The 24,272-nt window shown below is 30.8% G+C and overlaps 2 protein-coding genes across 6 annotated transcripts in view; one reads left to right on the top strand and one right to left on the bottom strand.

Annotated features, from left to right (window-relative positions):
- Positions 1-1,123: 1,123 nt before the first annotated feature.
- On the top strand, positions 1,124-7,733 carry LOC106461135 (40S ribosomal protein S11-like). The gene is made up of 4 exons (XM_013920923.2): positions 1,124-1,202; positions 5,526-5,654; positions 7,083-7,288; positions 7,560-7,733. The coding sequence occupies exons 1-4, from the start codon at positions 1,191-1,193 to the stop codon at positions 7,681-7,683; spliced, it is 471 nt and encodes a 156-aa protein (XP_013776377.1). The 5' UTR covers positions 1,124-1,190; the 3' UTR covers positions 7,684-7,733.
- A 1,976-nt stretch (positions 7,734-9,709) lies between these two features.
- Positions 9,710-24,272, bottom strand: part of LOC106461137 (vinculin-like) — a 64,629-nt gene continuing 50,066 nt past the window's right edge. For 3 of the 5 annotated variants that reach the window (XM_013920925.2, XM_013920928.2, XM_013920931.2), the window contains 6 exons: positions 20,646-20,773; positions 18,767-18,882; positions 18,238-18,361; positions 17,282-17,372; positions 16,109-16,147; positions 9,710-13,974 (listed from right to left, as the gene is read on the bottom strand). In XM_013920925.2, coding sequence (XP_013776379.1) covers positions 13,805-13,974; positions 16,109-16,147; positions 17,282-17,372; positions 18,238-18,361; positions 18,767-18,882; positions 20,646-20,773 — 668 coding nt within the window. In that variant the 3' untranslated portion in view covers positions 9,710-13,804. The remainder of the gene's footprint in view (positions 13,975-16,108; positions 16,148-17,281; positions 17,373-18,237; positions 18,362-18,766; positions 18,883-20,645; positions 20,774-24,272) is intronic. The other 2 variants (XM_013920926.2, XM_013920933.2) reach the window with 1 other exon arrangement.

Raw genomic sequence — 24,272 nt, forward strand, 5'->3', positions numbered from 1 at the left:
TTAAACAATGTACTTTGCAACATATTGTGACGAGGTGCCTATGCTGGATACAACAGGTCTAAAACTATTGTTTAACTTATGAATCTTAGGTAAGGCGTAAAGACGGGGTAGACAAAAATTGGAAGGAATCAAACTCTTTTTTTTTTGGTTGTTGTTGTTCTGGTGACAAAGTTATACATTGATCAACATGTTTTTTTGTTTTGTGTTTTTATCAAGTTATGGATTTTGTTGTAGAATGTCTTTTAGGATCAACTGATCTACACCAGAAATGTAATCAGATTTCTTCAACACCACACTATTATTGTTATTCTTTACGGACTGCAAAGCTGTTTTTTCTTCTGTCGTCAAATTCCTATGCACTTTAATATTTCGTTTTGATATTATATATTGGCATCGATATCTAGTAATATTTTTAATTTTATTGTAATTAATTTGTTCAACGTTAGATTCTATATTAGTTACTAAATCTTTAATAGGTAGAATTTGTGGAGATACTGCAAAATTTAAGCCTCAATTCAATAAATTAATTGACATGTTTGTAAGGTTGACATAAGACTTATTAATAACTTTTATGCTACATATTGGTAATACTTCAGAAGTTTCCTTTTTCTTAGACCCACATAAAGATTTAAACTTGATATCTACAGTAGTTGCTTATCATATTATTAGGCCCGGCATGGCCAAGTGAGCAGATGGGGAGTCGAGCGCCCTAACCACCTGGCCATGCCGGGCCGAACGAAATAGAAAACGCATAGTATGTTTATATAACATGGATGTAATACAGTTGTACGCTTTAGAATAAAATTGTCAAAGTCTCAGGATCTGCGAATTTAGTTTAACTAATTTAAGTGTTCAGGTTAAAAATATGCATGTAGTAACTGTTAATACAAGATTTTCTTTTTCTACTAATATGAGACATCAACTAAGATATATGTTTGCTAGAATGTGTCACCAGTATCATTTCTATATAAATGCTCTATTTTAACATTGAGATTAATGAAAGTGAATGTATTCATTACTTTTATTTTTTAATTATTTTAATTTTTAAATTTCCAAAACAGTTTAAATGTTTAAAGCTTCGAGCTAAATATTTGAAAGCAATTTAGAAATTTAAGAAATGCTCCCTGAACTATAAGTACGCATGCGCATTCGGTAAAACGCCTAATCGTTCTTTCTTTCCAAAGTAGATAATGGCGGACCAGGTTGGTATTACTTGCTCTGTTAATTAGTCTTTTCAGTTCATTAAGTTAAGTTTGGAACAGTAATAATATATTTCAGAGATCTTTAAGTTCAATGTTACTTAGTTTTGTAACTTATCCGTTTTGATTCGAATGAATGTACTTAGGATAACATTAAAGCTTCCTTAGATAGGCTTAATAAATTTTCGGGCCTAACACGTGGCTCCTTTTATCTGTAAGTTAGTTATCCAGGGACTTACAATTCATTGCTCTTAAGTTACTGTAAGAAATTACTGTATTTATTATCATCACATTACTATACTTCATAATCAAATATACATATTAAGCTCAGTAGAAATGATGTAATTCTAATTCAAATTTACTGTCGTCTGATTTTCAAAAAGTTAAACTAATCACTGAAAAAATGAAATTGAATTTGATAGACTTGGCAAGTATTTAATATATAGACTACTAAGAGTAAGAGTTTAACATAATGCAAGCTAGTCACAAGCCTTTTCCTGGCAGTTTTTCATAAATAGCTACATTTTAATTTTCAATTTGATTGGTATTATCAACAATGAAAAAATGTAAGGAAATTGGTCTTGGTGATTGCGACATTTCACAGTATCTAATTTTGTAGCATTTGTGTATCTGGGACAGTTGGCCAGAAAAATTGACCTGGAATGAGACATAAATAATACTGTCAGAATTTATTCAAGCACAATTATTTTGATGCCCATAAACAAGAAAAAATCGTGAGCAAGTTATTAAGTATGAAACAAATTATAGAAATAATTCTTATAAGGTATCCCTTTTTTAGGGTATTAGGGGAATTTTTGACTACTTAACAGGAAATAGTTACCTAATTTTAAAAAGATCTTATAATTAAGATATTTATGTCTGAAAAAAAACTGGAGTGTTTTGTGTAATTACGAAATACGAGGTGTACAGTCAGATGTTAATGTGAATGTCCAACCACTTACATGTTTTCTGACCACCAGAGAAAGGTATAACATTTATGTAGAAATTGTTAAATTCAGTTGATAACATTTTATGCACTAACAAAATTAAGAAAGGAGTGTCTACACAGGCCTGAAAATTTAAACTTCATAAGAGTTGTTTTGGTTTTAGTAACGGATTTTTCCATAATTCAGCTATGCAGATTTTGAAAATAATATTAATGTTTTTCTATCACGTAAGGATTTTTTACAAATTGAGAATAAAAAAAAACTTCCTTAGATCAAATTTACCACAAATATAACAGAATATGTCTGGGTCATTTATACAACCTCTTGTTGCCATAGGTAATATTGAAAAGAAAAGAATAATGTGAGAAGTGCATGCACAAACAAATACTATCCAGAAATGATACGTTGTGTGACCTGTTAACCATTTATATATTAGTGGTGTGTTTCTTGTGGGTTCTAGAATGAACTATAACTCGCATTGTGATTGGTCTAAAGAAATATATAGCTAGTGGTTGTCGACATTTTGTGGTGCAGAAAAATGGATATTTTCAGATTCAGTGCACAAAAATTACTGTAGAATTTAAAAATTTCAGGGCAATAAAACCATCACAGGTCTGTGTTATAAATAATAAAATTTGTTATTCAGATGGGAAAACTTTACTGCTTACACATCCCACAGATAAATTGGTAGTGACAATTATCATTTATATCCATATTCTTAGTGTCAGTAAATGTTTTATGAGAGCACTGTGGACATGCATCACAACTTGCCCATTCATTCCTCTCCAAAGATTTTGCAGTTCATTTTTCTTGTTTTTTGCTCTGGATCATGAGATACTAGCTTTTTGTTTTGTTTCTCCTTCATCTTGATGGGTTTTTCTTTTTTTTTGTCCTTTTTTTCTGAAGATAATTTGTGTAAGTGATGCTGCTTATACAATGAGGGACTTTTCAAAAACCCTTATTTGTTATATGATTTTGAGAAGATTGTATTAAATTTGAGCCTTTTTAAAGGGTAATGAAACAGGCAAAATGTTATTTAAGATCCACTTATTTGGTTCTCCTTTTGAGAATTTAATGTTGGTGTGTTTTCATTGTTCAACCACTTGGCTTTGATATAACTTGGGAGCATCTTTTCAACTTCATTTGTGTGTATAGTTTCAGTAAAATATAGTTGTGATGCTGTTTATTTTGATTCATGGTATACTTTGTTTATATAGTGATGATGGTAAAAATTTCATTTAACAGAGAAAATTAACTTATTTTCTGCTATTAAAAACATTCTAGCCCTTCCTTCATGAAGCATAAACAGGTGAAAAAACTTAAAATGCTTGGACATTGTGTAAAGGGTTTATATTGTTTTCAAGGTAACTATATTAGAATACTCATTTTTGATTGGCAATACAGTTTCCTTTTAATATGCTTGCATTGCAAACCAGACAATTAGTCCCAAGCTCATTGAAAATGTCCCAAGTTTCTTTTTTTTTCTCTTTGCCTTATGTTTAAAAGTATGCAAATTGTCTATGCACGGGGTCACTGGATTCATTTATCTGATTTAAAGATGTGATTACAATTTTTTGTTACAGTAGAGCCATAGCCACTTTTTCACTTGTCAAGTATTTTGTCTCTTCTGTGAAGTGGTATTGAAAACTATGACTAAAGCAAGCACTGTTTGTTTGTAAGCAGTCACATGCTTGCATCTTCTTTACTGCATAATATACTCAGGGTATTCAAATATCCAGCACTCAAGTTGTAAAAAAAATTAACAATGAAAACGATGTTCCCTCCTCACATCGAGCATTGCCTATATCTCATGATCTCTGGCCAGGTGGTTTGGGTGCTTGACTCGCAATTTGAGGGTCGCAGGTTTAGATCCCGTTCCATCAGGCATGCTCGCCCTTTCAACCGTGGAAGCATTATAATGTGATGCTCAATCCCACTATTCATTTGTGAAAGAGTAGCCCAAGAGTTGTGATGGGTGGTGATTATTAGCTGCCTTCCCTCTAGTCATTCACTGTTAACTTAGGGATGGCTAGCACAGACAGCCCTCATGATACAGGTTATTTTAGAAAAATTGTGATGAACAAGTGGAGACATAGGTTTTGGCACTGCTTATTTAGCTAGTATTAACATGTTTTCTCTATAGTTTCGAAAAACTACAAAATGTTTTGTTCAAAATATCCAAGTTTATTTCATTATATCTATGTGAAGAGTTTGGTATGTTTTCATGCCAAAAAGCAAATTTTAAAATTTATTTTCAAATAATTTGGGAGTAGGTGATTGGTTTTAATAACTATAAATATATAAAATGGTAAGTGACTGTTCATGTACACTAAGTGATGTCACAATTTGTTGATGCATGTCTGACTTGAATAATCGGATAGACTTGAGTCAGTTATATCTCCAGTAATATTTAGCTAAACTTTTTTTATATTTACATCACAAAAATTGGGCAGTATAAATAGCATTTTTTTCACTAACAAAGCATTCTTGTGCAAGTCGAGTCTAAATACTATGCGTGACTTGGCAAGATTATGTAAAGTGTTGAGAAATTATGATATGGATTAGGTCCAAAAATGTTACGATACAATCTTGAGTGACGGTGCAAAGATCTCTTCTATGCTTTTCTCAGATGTATTCAGTCTTTTGCATTAACCATATTTTTTAAAATTTTATAATTATGTTTCATAGTTTTCCCATGTAAATGTCAAACATGAAATAATTACATATAGAACTAGAATTTTCCAGTTATAACAGTAAGAGATGTTATTTAATAGGTAAAGATAATACAGAATCAGGTATCTTTTCTTTCTGTACTAGAATTTCAAAATATAGAAATTACAGTTGGAAAGGTAAAACCTATTGGACACTTAAGTTTTCCCTACAATATAGTTACCATAAAGATTTGAATGAAATACAACACTGTTATCATATTCAAACCATTGTAACAGAAATGTTGTGTTCTCGTGGTGTTTCTTCATTTGATTAATATTCATTTATATTAATGAGGGTCCCTTTTTATATATTTTTTTTAATTGTATGGTCTTCTGAAGAAGTATTAAACATTTTTATATATGATCCATTTCCTGTAATAAATTAACTGGTTGTTCACTCGTATCCAAATGTATTTTATAAGCAGCTGAGATATGATGAGCTTTGCATCATGACGGTCTGCCGATATTTAATATGTGGAGACTGATTGCTCTGATTTTCAGCCTAGGATACATGTTTTCACAACAATTTGCAGAACATAGAAGTAGGAACTGTTTGTGTAGAGACACAATTGTCAGGACATGCTTAGTATCGAAACGATGTCATAGTTTTGACAGTAACGTTTAATTTAAAACTGTTTTAAAGTTTCATATATAATTTAATATTTCAGAGTGAGAGAGCTTTCCAAAAGCAGCCAACGGTTTTTCTGAACCGAAAACCCACTCTTGCAAAGCAGAAATCAAAGAAGTCTCTGAGATACGTAAAAAATGTTGGATTAGGCTTTAAAACACCAAAGGAGGTAGGTTTTTACACATTTACTTAACCAGAAATGTCTAGAAAATAACTATTTTTTTAAAAAAATCATAAAATTGTCGTGTGCTGAAAATAAGTATTGTACTGTGAACTATAATTATATCTGTTATTTCAGTTTTATAAGCCATGTAAATAGCATTGGTGGCAGCTTAATATGGGGATTAGTAAATTTTAGCATCATAGATATCCAGAAGATATTTTAACCTTGAATGTAATATCTGTTCTGCTTACTCAGGTTTCAGGCTTTATGTGTTTATTCATAATCTGTTATAACATTCTGAGCATCTGAGAAATGATGAACTTTGCATCATGACGGTCTGCCGAAATAAACTTGTGGAGACTGATTGCTCTGATTCTCAGGTTCTCTTGAAATATTTTTGACAAGCACTAAAAATGAAACAAGAGTTCCAACACCATTGTACAATTATCATTTACCATGTTTCATTTGAATTTCTTGTATTTGTTTAAATTATCACAAGAAAACAGATCCTTAGGTTCTAGAGTGCTTTTCATGTTACTGCCTTAGTTCCACATATTTATTTTTAAAAAATTTAGTTAAATATTTAAGCATATTAGAAAAATTACCATTTATTTTGCAGAAAACTATACACGAAATCAATCTGTGTCATTGGTAGGGTTTGGGTCAGTGAAAAATAGTCAAACCTTAAGAAATGGCGACTGGCTATTTATTTCACTTTAAACTATTTAATGCTTCAGGCACTAATTAGGTAGTTGAATTGGTTATGGTTTGCATGGGTTAGTTGGTACATTTTATTATAGAATTGCTAGATTTGTCAGGTAAATACAGTGGTATAAAATATTTCAATCATGTTGTCCATTGCAAGGCAGGAAGTCATTACAGAACTAACCAGCCAGAGATGTTTTAAAATATAGTTTCTTAATATAACTTATATTAAGTATATAATATGTATAAAAGTAAACTACAAAACATGAATAATCTTCTCTCTCTCCTTTGTAATTTAAAATAAAAATTCTAAACATCAGAACAAAAAGTTCTTCAGTTATGAATGTTTTTAATTCAATTTCATTTGGTTTATTTCAGATATTCAAATTGTATTAGACTAAACTACGATTACATTATGCAGTTGTCACAAGTTTTGAGGTAATAAAATTTGAAAGGAAGACAAATTCTGCAAGATCATTATAAAATCTAATTTAATTGTTTGCATTATGACTTAGAATAAAAATAAATACATATAATTATAAACTGATCTATTTATAGGTCTTTCTGGTAGGTGGTGTAGGATAAATGTGTCTTTAGTTTACAGAAATATGTGAAAATTTTACCCTCGGGATAACCACGAATGATTTCTTTTACATAGATATATTACAATGAACTTGTGAAGTAGCATCTAAGACATTCATATGAAGGCTATTTAATGTTACGCTATAGGCACTCACTGGAACATACATAGATAAGAAGTGTCCTTTCACTGGGAATGTGAGTATTCGAGGGCGAATTCTTCGTGGAGTGGTGATTAAAATGAAAATGCAGCGAACAATTGTAATCAGAAGGGACTATCTTCATTATGTACGGAAGTACAATCGTTTCGAAAAAAGACATAAAAACATGTCTGTTCACTTATCTCCTTGCTTTAGGTAAGTTTGTAACTTTGTAGTTTTGAATATGTTACAATTATGTACTGTTAGGTCACAGTTTGGTAAAAAAAAAAAAAAAAACTTTACTGAAGGTTTAATAGGTTAGTGTTTTTGAATAACTAGTACAGGATGATATGTACACGACGGTCTTCTGAGTAAACCGATCTGAAGAAACTACATGTGTCTTTATCTGATACTTCTATTTTCCACGTTATATTGTTGTGTATATCTAGAATTACATCTGATGTTTTATACATATATTTTTTTTTAGGGATGTGGCTATAGGAGATGTTGTTACCGTAGGGGAGTGTCGGCCTCTTAGCAAGACTGTGAGGTTCAATGTTCTCAAGGTTACTAAAGCATCTGGAGCAAAGAAAGGATTCCAGAAATTTTAAGAGCTGTTTGTATCCATGTTAAAGAGGAAATAAAAAGTCAAAATATGTAATCCTAGTGTTTGTTTATATATCCAAACTGGGAATTTCAGCAATGATATTGATTCACAAAGCTGTTGTAAACATCTTCAAAATGGAAACTTAGTCACTTTATTTAACAGACATGCTTTACAGCTAGTAATTGACACATTATCTTCGTATATGATTTAACCAACATCTATCCCTTTTAACCCCTTCGAGATGGGTCACGGGTGAAAGGCCATGTCATCTCGTTTCTTGGCTCGCGTTCAAAATTTTATTTCAAATTTTAGTATTATACATTACTCAGTTTTTTAATCTAAAAGCAAATATTAAAAAATAAAAATCAATTTTTTTTTGTCACATGGTATGTTGAATGAATCACTGGTTCAAATTGGATGTTCGAAGTCAAAATACTATAAGTATAGTTTCGTACAAATTAGAAACTCAAATTACCGATATTGACAAGCTATAATATAAAATAAGAGCCTCTTATCTTTTCAATTTGCTAAGATATTGCTTATATAATAAATCAAACATAGTGGCACCCTGTCCATCTCTTTCCATTTTTGGAAATTCTCTTATATACAAGCTCAGAATGTCCCCCTAGTGGCTTTCTCGTGCATTGTAGTGAGCCATTTCTTTCTTTTGAACCAATATTCCAACGAGGTAGGTGTTTCTTTAGTCTGCTTGAAATTTCGCATTTTTTTAGACCCAAATACAGCTAAATTAGTGTAATTCTGTACTGTTAATATAGTAATTTATGATTTGTTAGTTATTCAAATTTATATATAAAACCTAAAAAAAATATTTCGTATCCTCCATGTGCAAATTTTAAAAGATTCATTAACCAAGTACAAATATTGTAACTAGAAGAGATAATTGTTTGCTTTACTTCTTTAGTTACAGTTCTGTGTTTTAAAAAAAATAAGATTAAGAACTTGTTTCAAAATACTAATAATCTATAATAATTGAAATGTGACTGTATTTTACAGAATACTAGTCTACTTAAACACAGTCAAAAAAAGTTACTTTGTACAGACCAAATAGCAGTTTTATGTTATTTGATATGGTAACGGGTGCACGTGAGCTACATCATTGTTAGCCAGGCACGGCTAAAATGTCAATACAATAAATGTATAATGTTATGAGATTTAAGCTATTTTGTCTAAACATTTATGTTTTTGTGATATAATTTCTGTTCATTGTGGAATGAAAGGCATAATTTATATTTATTTCGTAATTTTTTTTTATGGTGTTTGTGAGATTGGTCAAATCTACCGAACCCATACAGAGATTAATTACTGAGAATAACGGATAAATATAAAGTTTTTTCATAAGAAACACTTGACAACTATCTGCATGTGAAATTTCAAAATTTTCTGATGGATAAAAGGATTTTTAATCTTAAAATGAAAATTACTTTGCACGATAGATAGGCAACGTGAAAAAGAAGAGAAAATCATTGCTCTACAAACCTTAAGACTTAATAATAAAAACTTATATTTTGTGTTTGAAAGCATTGTAATCTGCCAAATTTTATTAACTTTCACTTACTAATCTAAAAGTTATAGCATAAACTATAACAAGCACAGGGATCGAGCCTGTGTTAAGATTTATCTTAAATGTGTATTTTAGTTACATACAACATTTCCAGTCTTTGTTTTGATTTATACACACTTATCACTCTTAAGTTAACATGTTCAGTAATTCTGTCATCGTGAATTATAATTTGGGAGTATACTAAAAACCTTGTCTTTACTAAAGCATATGTTATAAACCATCTTTTTATTTGGTGCTCAGATGCTGAGTAAACTACCTGGTTTTTACATACACTGAAGTAGCAACTCTCAAATCTCTCAACATTACGATTAATGTTATCTGAAATTTAATCAGTTTTTTCTGTAGTACTAGACTTAGTGTTCTTAATAGAAATTGTTTACATGAGTGTTTTTTGTTCCACATTTACAGTGTTATAATGTTGTTACAGCAAAGTATTTAAAAAAACACGTTTTAGTTAGCACCAATTGTTACTTTATTAAGCCAGTCCAAAAGTTATTAACAAAAAACAAGGTAGTTAAAAATGGTTATCTAACTGACCACCACGACTATGATGAAGTTTCGTTGCAAAAATATCTCCAGTTGTACAAAAGTTTATCTAAATAGCATTTGTGATTTTTATTACTCTAGAGAGAAAATATATCAAACATTTATATTCAAAATTTTAAAAATCAAAACATTCCAGTTATGTAGAATATTAAGGCACAATTTTTAATGTTTGCAAAGAATAGAGAAAAAAATCTCTTTTTACCAAATTTTTTTTTAAATCAATCAATGGGGACAATGAATTCTATATATGTCAATATTTTGAGTCTTCAGGGAGCATTAGTCACAAAATAGATATTTTAACTTTCACAACTCTGTCATATTCCTGTTGATATGACACTAGTAATATACAAACTTAAGATAGCTTTTAAGATTAATAAACTATAAATGTAAAATAACATTCTCTAAAATTAGATATAAAATTCATTCTAATAACTTGCATGATGCTAATTTCAGTCACATACGTTAAAATAATTCTTTTTGGAGCGGGGACTACAGATAAATACATATACTCAAGTATGCACCTGATATTATAAAGTATGATATCAAATCATAAAAAATAAGTGGAGAATCTTTATAAAACTGTTACTCTCAATGGCTTTATGAATTTTGTTCAGTATGAGTGAGGTAATGCCACGGAAACGTTTAAGCTCAAATACATGGTGAATTGTAATTAAGCTTCATCAACATTTTAACAATAATACCTTTGGTTGCTGTGAATGATGCATTTTGAGGCAATGTTTAAAATGAAAAACCTGAACAAATGTCACATTATTTACTATTATTGAACTTGCCTTTAAGCTGACATCCTAACACATTGAATTTAATTATAAAACCATTACAAAACTAATTTATTTTACAATGAGAGAGGAAATGCTTGAATAACCTTGCTTGTTAAATACTATTTTGACAATTCATCATGAAGTCAGTGAACCGGTTGGTGCAAATAGTTTCCGGAAACTTGACATATAAAACTTTCCAATAAATACCAGATGTGGCAGTAGTGTAACCTTCATAAGTACACATTTAATAACAATCACTAAATATAGTTTATATCTAATGTGTAACAAACCGGTGACATCAATTGGTAAAGTTGCATGCAGTAGTTAAGGGTTTCCATCATTAAACATCAATACCTAACTAGAAATCTACCAACAATAATTTAGTATTACCATTACCTGCTTTAGGTCCAACAACAGTCCTCTGAATATCAGGTAGATTTCTTCAAAATGAGCTACAAGGAATAATGATTGTTTTTGGACAATCCAACAAAGCTACTTAAAGGCTATCTGTGCCTACTGTCCCTAATTTTTAAATGGTGGACTAGATAGAAGACAGCTAGTCAATAGCACCCACTGCCTTCTCTTGTCTGATCAAATAGTTAGATTTGACTACTGCCACTATAATGCATCCACAACCCAAAGCATAGTTTTTTCTTTGAGTTTCCAGTAATGGGATTTGAACAGTGGATTCCCATGTTTATAGTTTGTACGGTAACAATGAATACAAATGGCTTATAACTAAGAACTACAATCACATTTATTGCACGTGTGCTTATGCTTTGAACTCATTCAGCACTGAATCTCAAGACAGAGTAAAATACGTGCAATATGTTTTATTTTCTTTACTCGTAATGAAATGTTTCACTGGTAGTTTAGAAAGATTGTTTTTTTTAGGTCAAATACAAACATTTGTTGAGGAAGAACACAGATGTATGTCTCAAAATGCTATACATTTTACAATAGTAAATATAAAATACAAGTTTTTAATCTAGATTATCATTACCCGATTAAAGTTTCACCCAATTAATAACTTCCTTCTAACTTTTACCACTTCACCTATGTCCCCTAGTAAGTCAGCAGTAAATTTATGAACTTACAGTGCTAAAACTTGGGATTTGGATCCCATGATAAACACAGTGCATATAGACCACTGTGTTGCTTTATGTTGAGAAAACCTACTTAACCTATATTATGATGGTATTATTTAAACTTTTATTCAAAATTATCTGTCACTATCATTTGAAGCAAAAAAGGCACATTGTTTACTTCTGTCTCATTCTGATGCTCTACAGATTAGTAAAATTTTTTTTATACACCTATAAACATTCTTCAAAAGTTCATATTATTCTGATACAATGGTATAGGTTAGTGGTTCCCAAACTGTTTGTGGACAACCTGAGTCTTTTGTAAATATATATATATATCTCTAGGCAGATTATATAAAGTTCTTCCCAATTGCTACAATTAATGATAAAATATGAACCACATGTTCTGAAGTTAAAAATAAAAACTACTTTTTAACATTCAGTTATTTAAATGGTATTTGATGTACCTTTATAATTGCACTTTTTTTATATTTTAACCTATTAGGACTTTGAAGCATATAGAAGATTGTGAACAAGGGGAGTAGATAATACCCCCCTTTAAAAAAAACTTGCATGGTTCACTTTAGACGGTTTCTAAAAATCGACTGGCCCTAGTTGTGCTTTATCCATTTGGAATAACTTCAAAGCTTTTACGAAAAATAAGATTAAGAACATAAAAACTAGTTAAGTAGCGAATTATAACAAATATTTTGTTTGTTCTTCTATAAATACTTTTAAAGCAATAGCAGTCCAACAAATAGAAATAAGCAGAACACTGTCTAAATATCTTTTCCTGTAATCGTTGTTTTCACAAGAAATTTAACAATGAATAGTATGAATTATTCTAGTAACTATCAGATTTAATCAGGAGTCCATGTATACTGTGAACTATGCTCTCATATCTTATATGAGCAACCTGTTATTTAAAGCAGTTTTTAAAACAATTTCAACAAAGCAACTTCAGAACACATGCATTTAATTATTGACTTTAAAATTGCTTGAAGACCGTAAACTTTTAAAGATGGCTGTGGTAAAGACAAAGATACTGCACAAATAAATATTTTAATGGTGTGAAATACCAATTAACCATTTCTTGTAACACATCATCGTCAATACCCAAAAAGTTTAAGACCAGAGCATTTATGTGTTCTGACATAGAATTATTGACATTTTGGTCTCCTACTTTTATTTTGAAAGCAACATTAAACATAATTTTAACCTTATAACTTAATCACATTATTTTAATACACCTCGTGTACTATTAGTTATAAATCTTTCATAATGTATTGCACAATTAGAAACCTATGGCACTAATATACAGCCAAATAGTTAAAACTATAAGGTTATTAGTATTCTTGGGGAAAAAAAATTCACATAATAAATTCAAAAATAACAGAGACAAGGTAAGCACAACTAAAGTTGCTGGTTTGTGTTAACTTTTTCTAATAACCTTTACAACTTTTCAAAAATACTGTTTTAGTCTTATTATAGAACTTGTTTCATCATAAAGGATTTAATTCTTTTTTCTATATAAATCTATGATAAAAATAATCCTTATTTTTATGACTAATTATAGATATAAAAAATGACAATCTGGTTAACTATAATATGCTGTGCTGTTGCAACACAAATATTTAATACGTTTTTGTCTGTTAATACTTTATTTTATATGATGTTGATTTATTATGTTTTGTAAGGAAACAAAAAATTAGTTATAACAATGTATACACAAAAATGTATAAAAAAATATTAAATTCTGATTAGTCAATTAATTGTGATAGTTTTTACATGAACATAAGCAACTAAAATGACAAACTAAATGAACCAAAATAGATTAAATTCAACTTTGTCATCCAGTTTATATTGATAAGAAACATGTTTATATTTCAACTTTGCAGTAGAAATTGACAGTTCTTAAAAACATTTTTGATGAGACCCAAAATGATCACTTCTTTCATTGTCATAGATGAAAAGCTGTAACATAATCACAACTCATAAGAAATTGGGCTCAAACTGTAACGACACATTCAAAGAGCTAAGATTTGAAATATGTTAAAAAAAAGTTGGAGTGAACACATTAATATATATATGAAAATAAGATTGCCAAAGTGTTTTACTGAAAACTGAGTTTGTTTAGTATTGATACCAGGGCTGCTTGCGAACCCAACGAACTTGAATACCAGAATCTGTGCGGATCTTGATGGAGGCAGCCTCACAAGCTCGAACAGTTTCTTTCACACTTTGCATGAGGTTTTGAGCATTACCTACCAGCATGTCTGTAGCCTCCTGATCTTCCTCTGTTCCTGAGAGTTCCCAAATAATTAGAATAAGAGAGTTAACAAAAAAGAAACCTAATCTTTCTAAAAAAAAGGTTTAACATTTTTTTAGAGAAATGCGTTTATAGACAATACATAGGAGAGATCATATAAATCAACAGCCATATGTCACCAAACCTTGCCAAATGCCTTTAGTGATCATTAATACACTGATTAACACATTGACTATGGCTGCTCTAAATGTGCATGGAATTTTTGCACGCCATACACCATATATGGTACACTCGCATTCAACTGTTGGAGGCGGACTGTACCCTATAAGGTGAATCAGAAGTCAATGGGTTAAGAATACAAACTTGCAGTAAAGATATAACCTCAAACCATACTCTCTTCAATACTCATCAGAATTCAAACTAGACTCTGAATTAACTAAATTCCTGAAATATTTTCAAAATAAAACTTTTCAATACAATTCCACGACATTTCAAATTGCCTTATCTATATACTTATGCCATTTCTGCTCTAATAATTTTTTTGTTTTGTTTGGTGTTCTCGCAAATTCTGTTGGAAGTGAGTATCCGGGAGTAGAACTAGCATCCTAATTCGGACACTAGGTGAGCATGTTTTGGTGTGATGGGGATTCAAACCTGCAACCCTCAAATTGTGAGTCGAATACCCTAACCACCTGGCCATGCCGGTCATTTATAGTTACTAAAATTTCATTTCAAATGATAACAATAAAAAGTTAAAAATATCCTAAACAAAACTTTAAAAATGAGTAGTGACAAGTTAAAATATTTTGGAACTCTTTATGATCTTAATATCTGAAAGCTATTTTTTGTCATTTGTCTTTTTTTCCATCCAAAATTGTTTAATTTGAACATTAAATTAAAAAATGTAAAAAGGAAGTTTAAAATGTCCCCATATTTGTTAGCAATTAATCGTTAAAAACTTTGTGTATAAATATTAAAAGCACTATGTGAGATCTGGACAACATAACTCAGTTCTCATAAAATCTTGTAATAGTTCAAAATGTAACAGTTTTACACTCATTGCCAAGCTACCAGACACATTAGCAGGAAATTAACTTTTGTGTAAGAAATAAATTTTCTTCCTAAGAACATGCTTCAGCTGACTCAATGTGGCTTAAGTATAAGACACACAGAAAAGAAAGTTGCTTGTTTACAATTACAAGAGATGTGACTTAAGTAAGAGACAGACAAAGAAAAGGTTGCTTATTTACATTTACAAAAGATGTGGCTTAAGTACGAGACACACACTCAGAAACGAAAGTCACTTGTTTACATTTACAAGAGATGTGACTTAAGTAAGAGACAGACAAAGAAAAGGTTGCTTATTTACATTTACAAAAGATGTGGCTTAAATACGAGACACACACTCAGAAACGAAAGTCACTTGTTTACATTTACAAGAGATGTGACTTAAGTAAGAGACAGACAAAGAAAAGGTTGCTTGTTTACATTTACAAAAGATGTGGCTTAAATACGAGACACACACTCAGAAACGAAAGTCACTTGTTTACATTTACAAGAGATGTGGCTTAAGTACGAGACACACACTCAGAAACGAAAGTCACTTGTTTACATTTACAAGAGATGTGGTTTAAGTATGAGACACACACAGAAAAGAAAGTTGCTTGTTTACATTTATAGAAGGTTATTGTATGTAACTCCTGTCATGTACAAACTAAGTGGTTTCAAAGACACTCCATAACAGTTTTGTCAAGCGAGTAGTATGGTAAACAGGTATGTAGAAATAAAATAACATTAATTATGTTTTTCAAGTTTAATTTACAAGCAGAATTTGTTGTTTTACATTCTAGTTCACTTACAACTGTTAACAATAATTACTTTTAACATTCAAATCTCAAAGGACAAGTTAAAAAGCTTGTATTAGTATCAGAAACATCCAATGATTGAGCCTAAACATACGTAAAATATAGGTCAGAAAAGTCTGTCTGTTCCTGCTTTATACAGACATTCCCAACTACTAACTCTTTCACATCACTTAAAACACACACACTATATCAACATGCTATTAGGCAAATTACAATTTTGTACTGATGTTCACATGAGACACAAGTTTTCCAGATGTTCCCAAAAAAAAAAAAACATGCTGAAAACTAAATGGAGTATATTACCACAAATAATTTGACTGCCATCTGGTGTTGGGACTGGTGCTGTAAAAATAATTTAATCTAATTTCAATATCAAACACATAGAAACACTAGTGTTTGAGAATACAATTTTGGACTAAATAACATTCGAGGAATTTCTTGCATTAGATGTTTCAACCACACTTACTTTTTTTTTTTTATAAAGTTCCAAATATAAATTTGTAGCAACAAATGTGCAAGTTTTATTTAAGAACATTTCATAAGTTTCTTTTTTTAATGGATCTAATAATGACCAAAGTTATACAGGGTGTTCCAAAATCACTTATCCCCCCCAAAAAAGCCACACAGCTAAATGTAAGAATGCATTAGCACCAAAATGTTTATAACTGTAACTAACACTACTGTGTTTCTTATCACCAGGACACAGGTCAGTTGCACCAATGAAAAACATTGTATCCACGTGTTGGAAAACAAAGTTTACAACTGTGGTACATGTTCAATCGCTACGACTTCTCTTTTATTTGCTATAAAGAACATCTAGAATTGCAGTTCTCTAGATGGTACTCTTCACCTCTAGTTACAAATATGTAAAATTTTGGAGCCATTTATTTTTATGTTTGGATGATAAATTTCCATACACCCTTTAGTATTACCCCATTTGCTTCAATCCACCCAGCTGTATACCACATAACCGGCATCTCATCCAGAAGGATTGTGTTACCGTTCTCATTCACTTGTGCCACAGAAAACTGAACATAAGCACCAGCCTTACATGCCTTTTGAGGCACGATAAGGATTGCCTTACCTTATCTTCTGTAGTATCATGACTCAATTGTGAATCCATGTACACCAATTTGAAGCTTATCAAATCAGACCTTAAAATAATAAATTTACCTAAGATCAGGTCATTTAAACTTCCCCAGAATCCACATAGTTTAATTATATTCCATAACTGTATTTTTTAACTTCCTTCAGTATCAAGCATTTTTAAATAAACCATGGATAAAAATCCCAACAAGCTAAAAAAATTATACAGTTTGAGTTTCATTAATTAAGCAGCCATGGATATTCACCATTACTTCATCAAATTATACTCAAAAGTTTCAGATGATAGACTTTATCCTCTAGCAACAAATTAAATTAGTAAACAAAGCTGAAATAACTAGAAAGAAAATAAGATAACTGCCAAGATCTTACCTTGGGCACCCAGCATTGTTGCTTTCACTGTTGAGAGAATTCTCAGTTGAGTGCCGATAGTTGGAATTCGCTCACAGATCTGGAGGATGTTCTGTTAAAACATTAGAGTTATTAAAATTTTAACAATGTTTTATATGAAATTAACAAATTATTAATTTACCAATAACTCGTATATACTATCCAGAATATCTTACAATAAAGTTATTTAGAGCATTTTAAAACTCCTTGCAAATAAGTTCAATCGATATGACTGAGCCACTTCTTGTTATAACTTTGATATTAACCTTTCAACTACTCTCAATGAAAAAATAAGTTAGTAAACAAATATGAAATAACTATAAACAAAATAAGGTAACTGTACGAAGCTCAGCATGTTCTCTTAGTATGTTACACATGAAAGAAACTGTTATTGTAAAGCTTTGTGTATATTGATTGTATATTTCATTATAATATTTGTCATTTATATCAAAGATACTGTTTTGATCACAAGAAAGTGTCATTTAGGGTTTTTTTTAAAGTGTTATGTTTGTATTTGAAACATAAATTACTTCTCCTCCAATTAAGGACAGGGGCATAATGGAACCAGCACTTTCTTCAGTCTCATGGTGCTCAGCTGCTAATAATTATAATTATTATCATACGTATTTATTATTTTTCTTTCTTAGAACTTGTGTTAAAAACTATATAGCGATAACAATTATTAATACTGAATCCACATTAATTCCGCCTGGTATACAATTTAAATGCAAGTATTAAAAAATACTATTCTTTCAAATAATGTGTGTGTGTGTGTGTTTTTCTGTGGATTCATTTATCATCAGGATAGCTACAGAATTGTTTTTTTACCACTATATCACTGACAATAGCCCTAAACATTTATTGTTTTTATCTTATTTTACAAAAAACACAGTTACACAAAATGTATAAACACCCAATATAAAACAATTTCTACTGACTGTTCTCATGCGTTTATCTGTGCAAATTCGAGCCTGTTCTTTTGCCAATCTAGTTACTTCTTCAGAAGCTTCTGCAATGGCTTTGGCACATGCTATCAAATCTTTCTTGGAGCCTCCTTCTCCTCTGTTACACAAACAAAAAACACAACTATATTATCTTCACATCAAAGTACCTTAAATCTAAAAAGAAACTTTGAATAAACTAAATAAAAAATTAACTTAATTGAAAATTGGATACAATTAAAACAATATACAGGCAGGAATAAGAATGAAAGAATAATCTAAATCCAGAAAAATTTCACGAAGTCCATACTACCTACATTAGACTTATGTTGAATTGTTAAAGACTTATAAGGTATATACAGTACAAAGATATCATAGATCAACATGCAACCTACATAAATATGCCTGTAAAAATAAAACTTAATTAAATTTACATTGTGTAATCTTTTTTAACTGTAAGTACAATGACATCTCAAAAAGTTAAGCCTAAATCAAATTACAAAAAACTGATGTTAGCCACTCTTACCTAACCAGCTGGCTAAGATTAGCCATTAACAAAGCCATCTTCTTAGCAGCAGCAACAATTTCATTGTCCTTGCTTGACCACTGTTTGACCTCTTGATGTAGACCATGAGCAGCCATCTAGTTAACATAAAAGAGTTGACTAATTCAAACATGTTGACTTGTAACTACTAAATACAGCCACCTACTGGATGCAGATAAAAAAAATATTACATGTTGACTTGTATCTAATAAATATAGCCACCTAGTGGATGCATATAAGGAATATTCCACACTGACAAGTAACTAACAAATACAGCATTTAGTTTATTTAAGGTGATTCAAAATGATCCATCATATCATGGATGCAAATTTAAACATTAACTTGAAACTAGTAAATATTCCTAACAAATAAAGAACATCTTTAGATATCTTTTCAACACACATTTAATCACCAAACAAACTTTGCTATCAATATATAACTGAATGAATATACCCATTTACAAGTTAATTTACATTTTCTTCTTTAATGTTATCAATAATCTGCCTTGACTAGACTATTTTAAAACTACATATAACAGGTAATTACAATATTATTTCTTTTACATTTTTTTATCCTTGCTGATAGTAAAGAAAATAACTACTACTATACATTGCTCATAAACAATGATTAGAAAATATTTTTGAACATTTTGAGAGCATTTTATGAGTCTTTTTATTGTCCAAGTTTTTTTAAAAAAGAAAGCCCTGTTTCTAAAACAGGTTAAATAGGGTATGAACAAATTTGTTTACTGGCAAACTTTGATAATAGGGAAGAGATAGTCCTGCTATAAATGAACCTTAGCAACTATGATGTTTTATAGGTATGCATATAATACTCCATAACTTAATACTTTCCTATAGTCTGTAGTTCCCCTTAACAAAATTTTAAAAAGAACATTATCTTATCTAGAACATCCCAAATCCAGTTGAGTTCATGTGCTAAATTCAGTACAAGGTGTTTGTTTCTGTAGTCTGGTCAAGGAAGTTGTTTGATGTTTCATATTAAAGTTGCATATTATCAGACTTGAAACTGTCAAGTGAAAGATATTTTAGCATTACAATGCTCATTTAATGAATGGCTAGCTTCAGAAAATGTGTGTATTAAGAGGGTAGTTTTAGTGCTTTTACACCAAATTAATTCTGACTTCTGAGGACTTCAGAGCATAGACATGTAAGTTTTGTCCTTGTCTTACCAATCATTGCTGCTGATCATATGATTGCTTTTAACAGGAGAAAATTAAACTATATTGTTTATTTACATATTCATTTGCAACAGTCTTGCCACTTAACAATTAGCTTATCACTTTCACTTCAGCCTCGATACATAAAGCATTTGATTTGATTATTATATTGATATTGACACTGTCATCTCTTTCCAATCCATCATTTACCTTTCCAAAAAATTTCAACACTATTGGGTAACAACGAGCATCTCTTATAAAGTTAAAAAACAAAGTTAAGACAGTTTTAAATTTGGAAATGTTAAGTAACATTAAAGAACATTATAAAGTTTTCTGATACATAACCCAATATACTAGAGAAACTACAGTTATGTCAGTAATAGCTACACATCTTTACTATTTCTTGAACTTAAGTAGTAGTTGTGATATATTTAAGTTTATTCCATGGGTAAACAAGTTCCTGACACAAAAGAGTAATCTCAAACTTACCATAATGGTTGAGTTGAAAAAGTAAGATCTAAGTTACCATGGTGGGCTGATCTTGGAAAGAATGATCTAACTTACCATGGTTGGCTGATCTGAAAAAGTGTAATATAAAACTTACCGTAATGGTTGATTTGAAAAAGTAAGATCTAACTTACCATGACTGGCTGATTTTGGAAAGGGTGATCTAAAACGTACCATAATTGGTTGATTAGGCTGAGGAGCAGGGAAAGTTGCTTCAAATTCATCATCTGTTTCTGGAGGGGGAGGACGAGGTGGAGGTACTTCTTCTTGGCCAGGCAGAGGAGGTCGTGGAGGAGCTTGTTCTTAAAGATTAAATCCCATATAGTCAGTAATTATTAACAATTTTTCTGTATAATCTCATAAATATGCCAACCAAGACATATCCTTGGTATTGGTTCTCCAAGAAACATTATCGGACTGAAAGAACACTTTTCTATGCATTAAAAATATTTTGTTAACAGTGATGCTGATGAACAATTACTTCTTCTGTAAATGGAACTCTGGTAAAACTCTTATCCTGTTTGTATGCATAAGTATAAAAAAATCCCTCTGTTTACTTTATACTGATAAAGGAAGTGTCATGTCTTGCAAAAACTGAATCTTTTTAACACTTATTTATAACGTTTCAGTTTGCATCATACAAACGTTCCTCACTTTCTGAAGTTAATTTGCAGTACATCAAGTAGTTGATTTGAAATTGTATAAACTGCTTTTGACTGAAAGCAGGACACTGAAAAATACAACCCCACAAAGCAAAAACCCTGTTCTTTCTGTTAGACTCTATTTGTGTGAATCTAGAGCAACTAAATCAATCGGGTTCCAAACTTACCTCAGAAAATTTCTCTAATTTTTTTACAGGTTGTTATCCACTCACACAGAACCTTTTTGAAAATTAATTTTGAATTACTTTATAAATAACAAAAGATATTAATGTAAAATGTGAGCCAAGTAGCTTTGAGGCAATACTAGTTTGTATCCAGTTAGAGTATGCACAGCTAAACATGTGATTAAAGTAGGCTGTCTTCTCTAGTAAGACTATTCCTGGTTTCTGCTGTCTACCAAATTTTTAAAGATTAGAAAAAGGTATTCAAAGTTAATAAATTCTAGTAGCCTGTCTTTAGCAGAAACCTGGATATATTCTGTAGGAATCTGGAAAATAACTTGAATATAAATTATGTATTATTTGTCCTCACTTCAATATAAAAGATACCTGTAACAGGTCTTAACAGCTTCCAAAAAAACGAGAACAAACTAGTAGTTATTTCTACACTAAATTTAGATTTTATCTGAATATGAAGTTTCAATATAATTACATAAAATTCCAATCATTAATGTTTCTTAATAATCGTTTTAGTTTGTTATATTCGTTTTTTGTGCTTGATTGTTCAACTGATACTCATTAACTACAACATAGGTGTACTGAAATCTTTTAGAGAATTGTTTGTTTGTTTGTTTTTTAATCATATTTTCTCTCTCTAAACGGACCTGGCCAGGTGGTTAGGGCGCTCGACTCGCAGTCTGCAGGTCGCGAGTTCGAATCCCTGTCACACCAAACATGCTCGCCCTTTCAGCCGTGGGAGCGTTATAATGTGACAGTCAATCCCACTATTAGTTGGTAAAAGAGTAGCCTAAGAGTTGGCAGTGGGTGGTGATGACTAGGTGCCTTCTCTCTAGTCTTACACTTCTAAATTAGGGGCGGCTAGCTCAGATAGCCCTCGTGTAGCTTTGCGCGAAAAAAAATATATATATATATATATGTATATCAGTAAATTCTTGAATTAAGTTCATATCCCCATGGATGGTTTCATTATGAAATTTAAATTTCATGACTTCTAACATTAGTATAATGTAATTATTGACAGTATGTATTCGTTGTCATAGATGATGAAGCATTCAACTTGTTTAAGGGATAAATTTATACAAAAATATTATTCAATCTTCATAAAATAAGAAATTAAATATTTCAACTTTCCCTAATCTAAGACTGTTTTTGGTAAATACTACTTAAAATAAACCAGAGAGATAAAGCAAAATTATTTCAAACCTAATACTATATTTATTCAAAGTTAAATTAATTCACAAAATCAACAAAAAATGTTATACACAATAACACAAATGTATTAATATTCTCAACTTAAAAAAACAAAAACAATTCAGGAGGTTAAAGTTGCAAGCCTTAATTTACAAAACACGTGCAACATTCGACCAAATAAGTTAGCAGGATTAGCAAAACCACTTGCAGCCCCAGCTTGCCGATATTCATAGTTGAATATTTTCACACTTGAAACTAATTTACGAGGAGAAATATGTTAAACAAATAAAACCTCTTATTTCAAAACCCAGATATCCATGCACACACACACACAGTTTAACCCTTTGACTGCACCTGCTTTAAACATGTGTGGAAATTTTGCAAGCCATATACTGTATACAACACACACATTCAACTGCCAGAGGTGGACAGTACCCTATATGGTGAATAAAAAGTCAATGGGTTAACAAAAGATATAACAGTATCAATATTCCTAGTATCATATATATTTTAAGGCTTACACAGTTATACTAAACGAGTCCTAAGTAATTAATAAGAACTTCTATATTTTGAAGCCAGTCCTGCATAACAAACTGACCAATGGAACTTAATGTCATAAATCAATAAAAAAAGTATAATGATTAGAAGCATATTGCATCATCATCAGTTGGTACCCTCACTATTAATGGATATATTTTTTTTTCCATAAAAAAACACTAATAAAGGAGACGAATTATAAAAAACAATGAATGAATATTAAAAAGGCTTGGCTGATTATCTGTTTTTAGTGGGGTTTTTTTCACTAACAAATAGCTCTTATCAAACTGAGTTTCTTCATACACTTAACATGACATTAGTTTCTGAGAAGTGTAAGTACTGTTATCTTGTTGTTGTTGTTTTTTACAGCTTCCTGATGCAAAGATTAATATAAAAGTTCCTCCATCCTCAAAAAAAAATTCTTTACATGAGAAAAAAGCAAAACAATCTCTCTCTCACACACTGAACAATAAGCAAAATTATACAAATTATATCTTGTTTAACAATAACACACTTGGTGCGTGTTGCATTTTTAAGCACAAAGTTACCTGTGCTGTGACTGCCACAGGTATTGAAACCCAGTCTTAAAGGGTGATATGCTTTCAGGCTTACTACTGATCCACTGGGGGAATTATGTAGCATGAATAGAAAATAATGCACAAAATAAATCTTTTTCAGTACGATGGAATACACACATAGTAAAGAAAGAAAGAAAAAAGGTACTGATATACACTTCTTATGTTACGTAACATAGATTTAAAAGCAAGTTTGGCATCCAGAAGATTTTTGAAAGTACTCTTAACCTACAACATTATCTTCACTGTTAGTTACTGAGAAACTTGAGTGCAAATACACATCTCACTATTCTTAACCTGCAACATTATCTTCACTGTTAGTTACTGGGAAACTTGAGTGTAAACACGTCTCACTATTCTTAACCTGCAACATTATCTTCACTGTTAGTTACTGGGAAACTTGAGTGTAAACATGTCTCACTATTCTTAACCTGCAACATTATCTTCACTGTTAGTTACTGGGAAACTTTAGTGTAAACACGTCTCACTATTCTTAACCTGCAACATTATCTTCACTGTTAGTTACTGGGAAACTTGAGTGTAAATACACATCTCACTATTCTTAAACTGCAACTTTATCTTCACTGTTAGTTACTGGGAAACTTGAGTGTAAATACACATCTCACTATTCTTAAACTGCAACTTTATCTTCACTGT

This window comes from Limulus polyphemus, unplaced genomic scaffold, assembly GCF_000517525.1.
Source record: "Limulus polyphemus unplaced genomic scaffold, Limulus_polyphemus-2.1.2 Scaffold903, whole genome shotgun sequence".
Classification (NCBI taxonomy): Eukaryota; Metazoa; Arthropoda; class Merostomata; order Xiphosura; family Limulidae; genus Limulus; species Limulus polyphemus.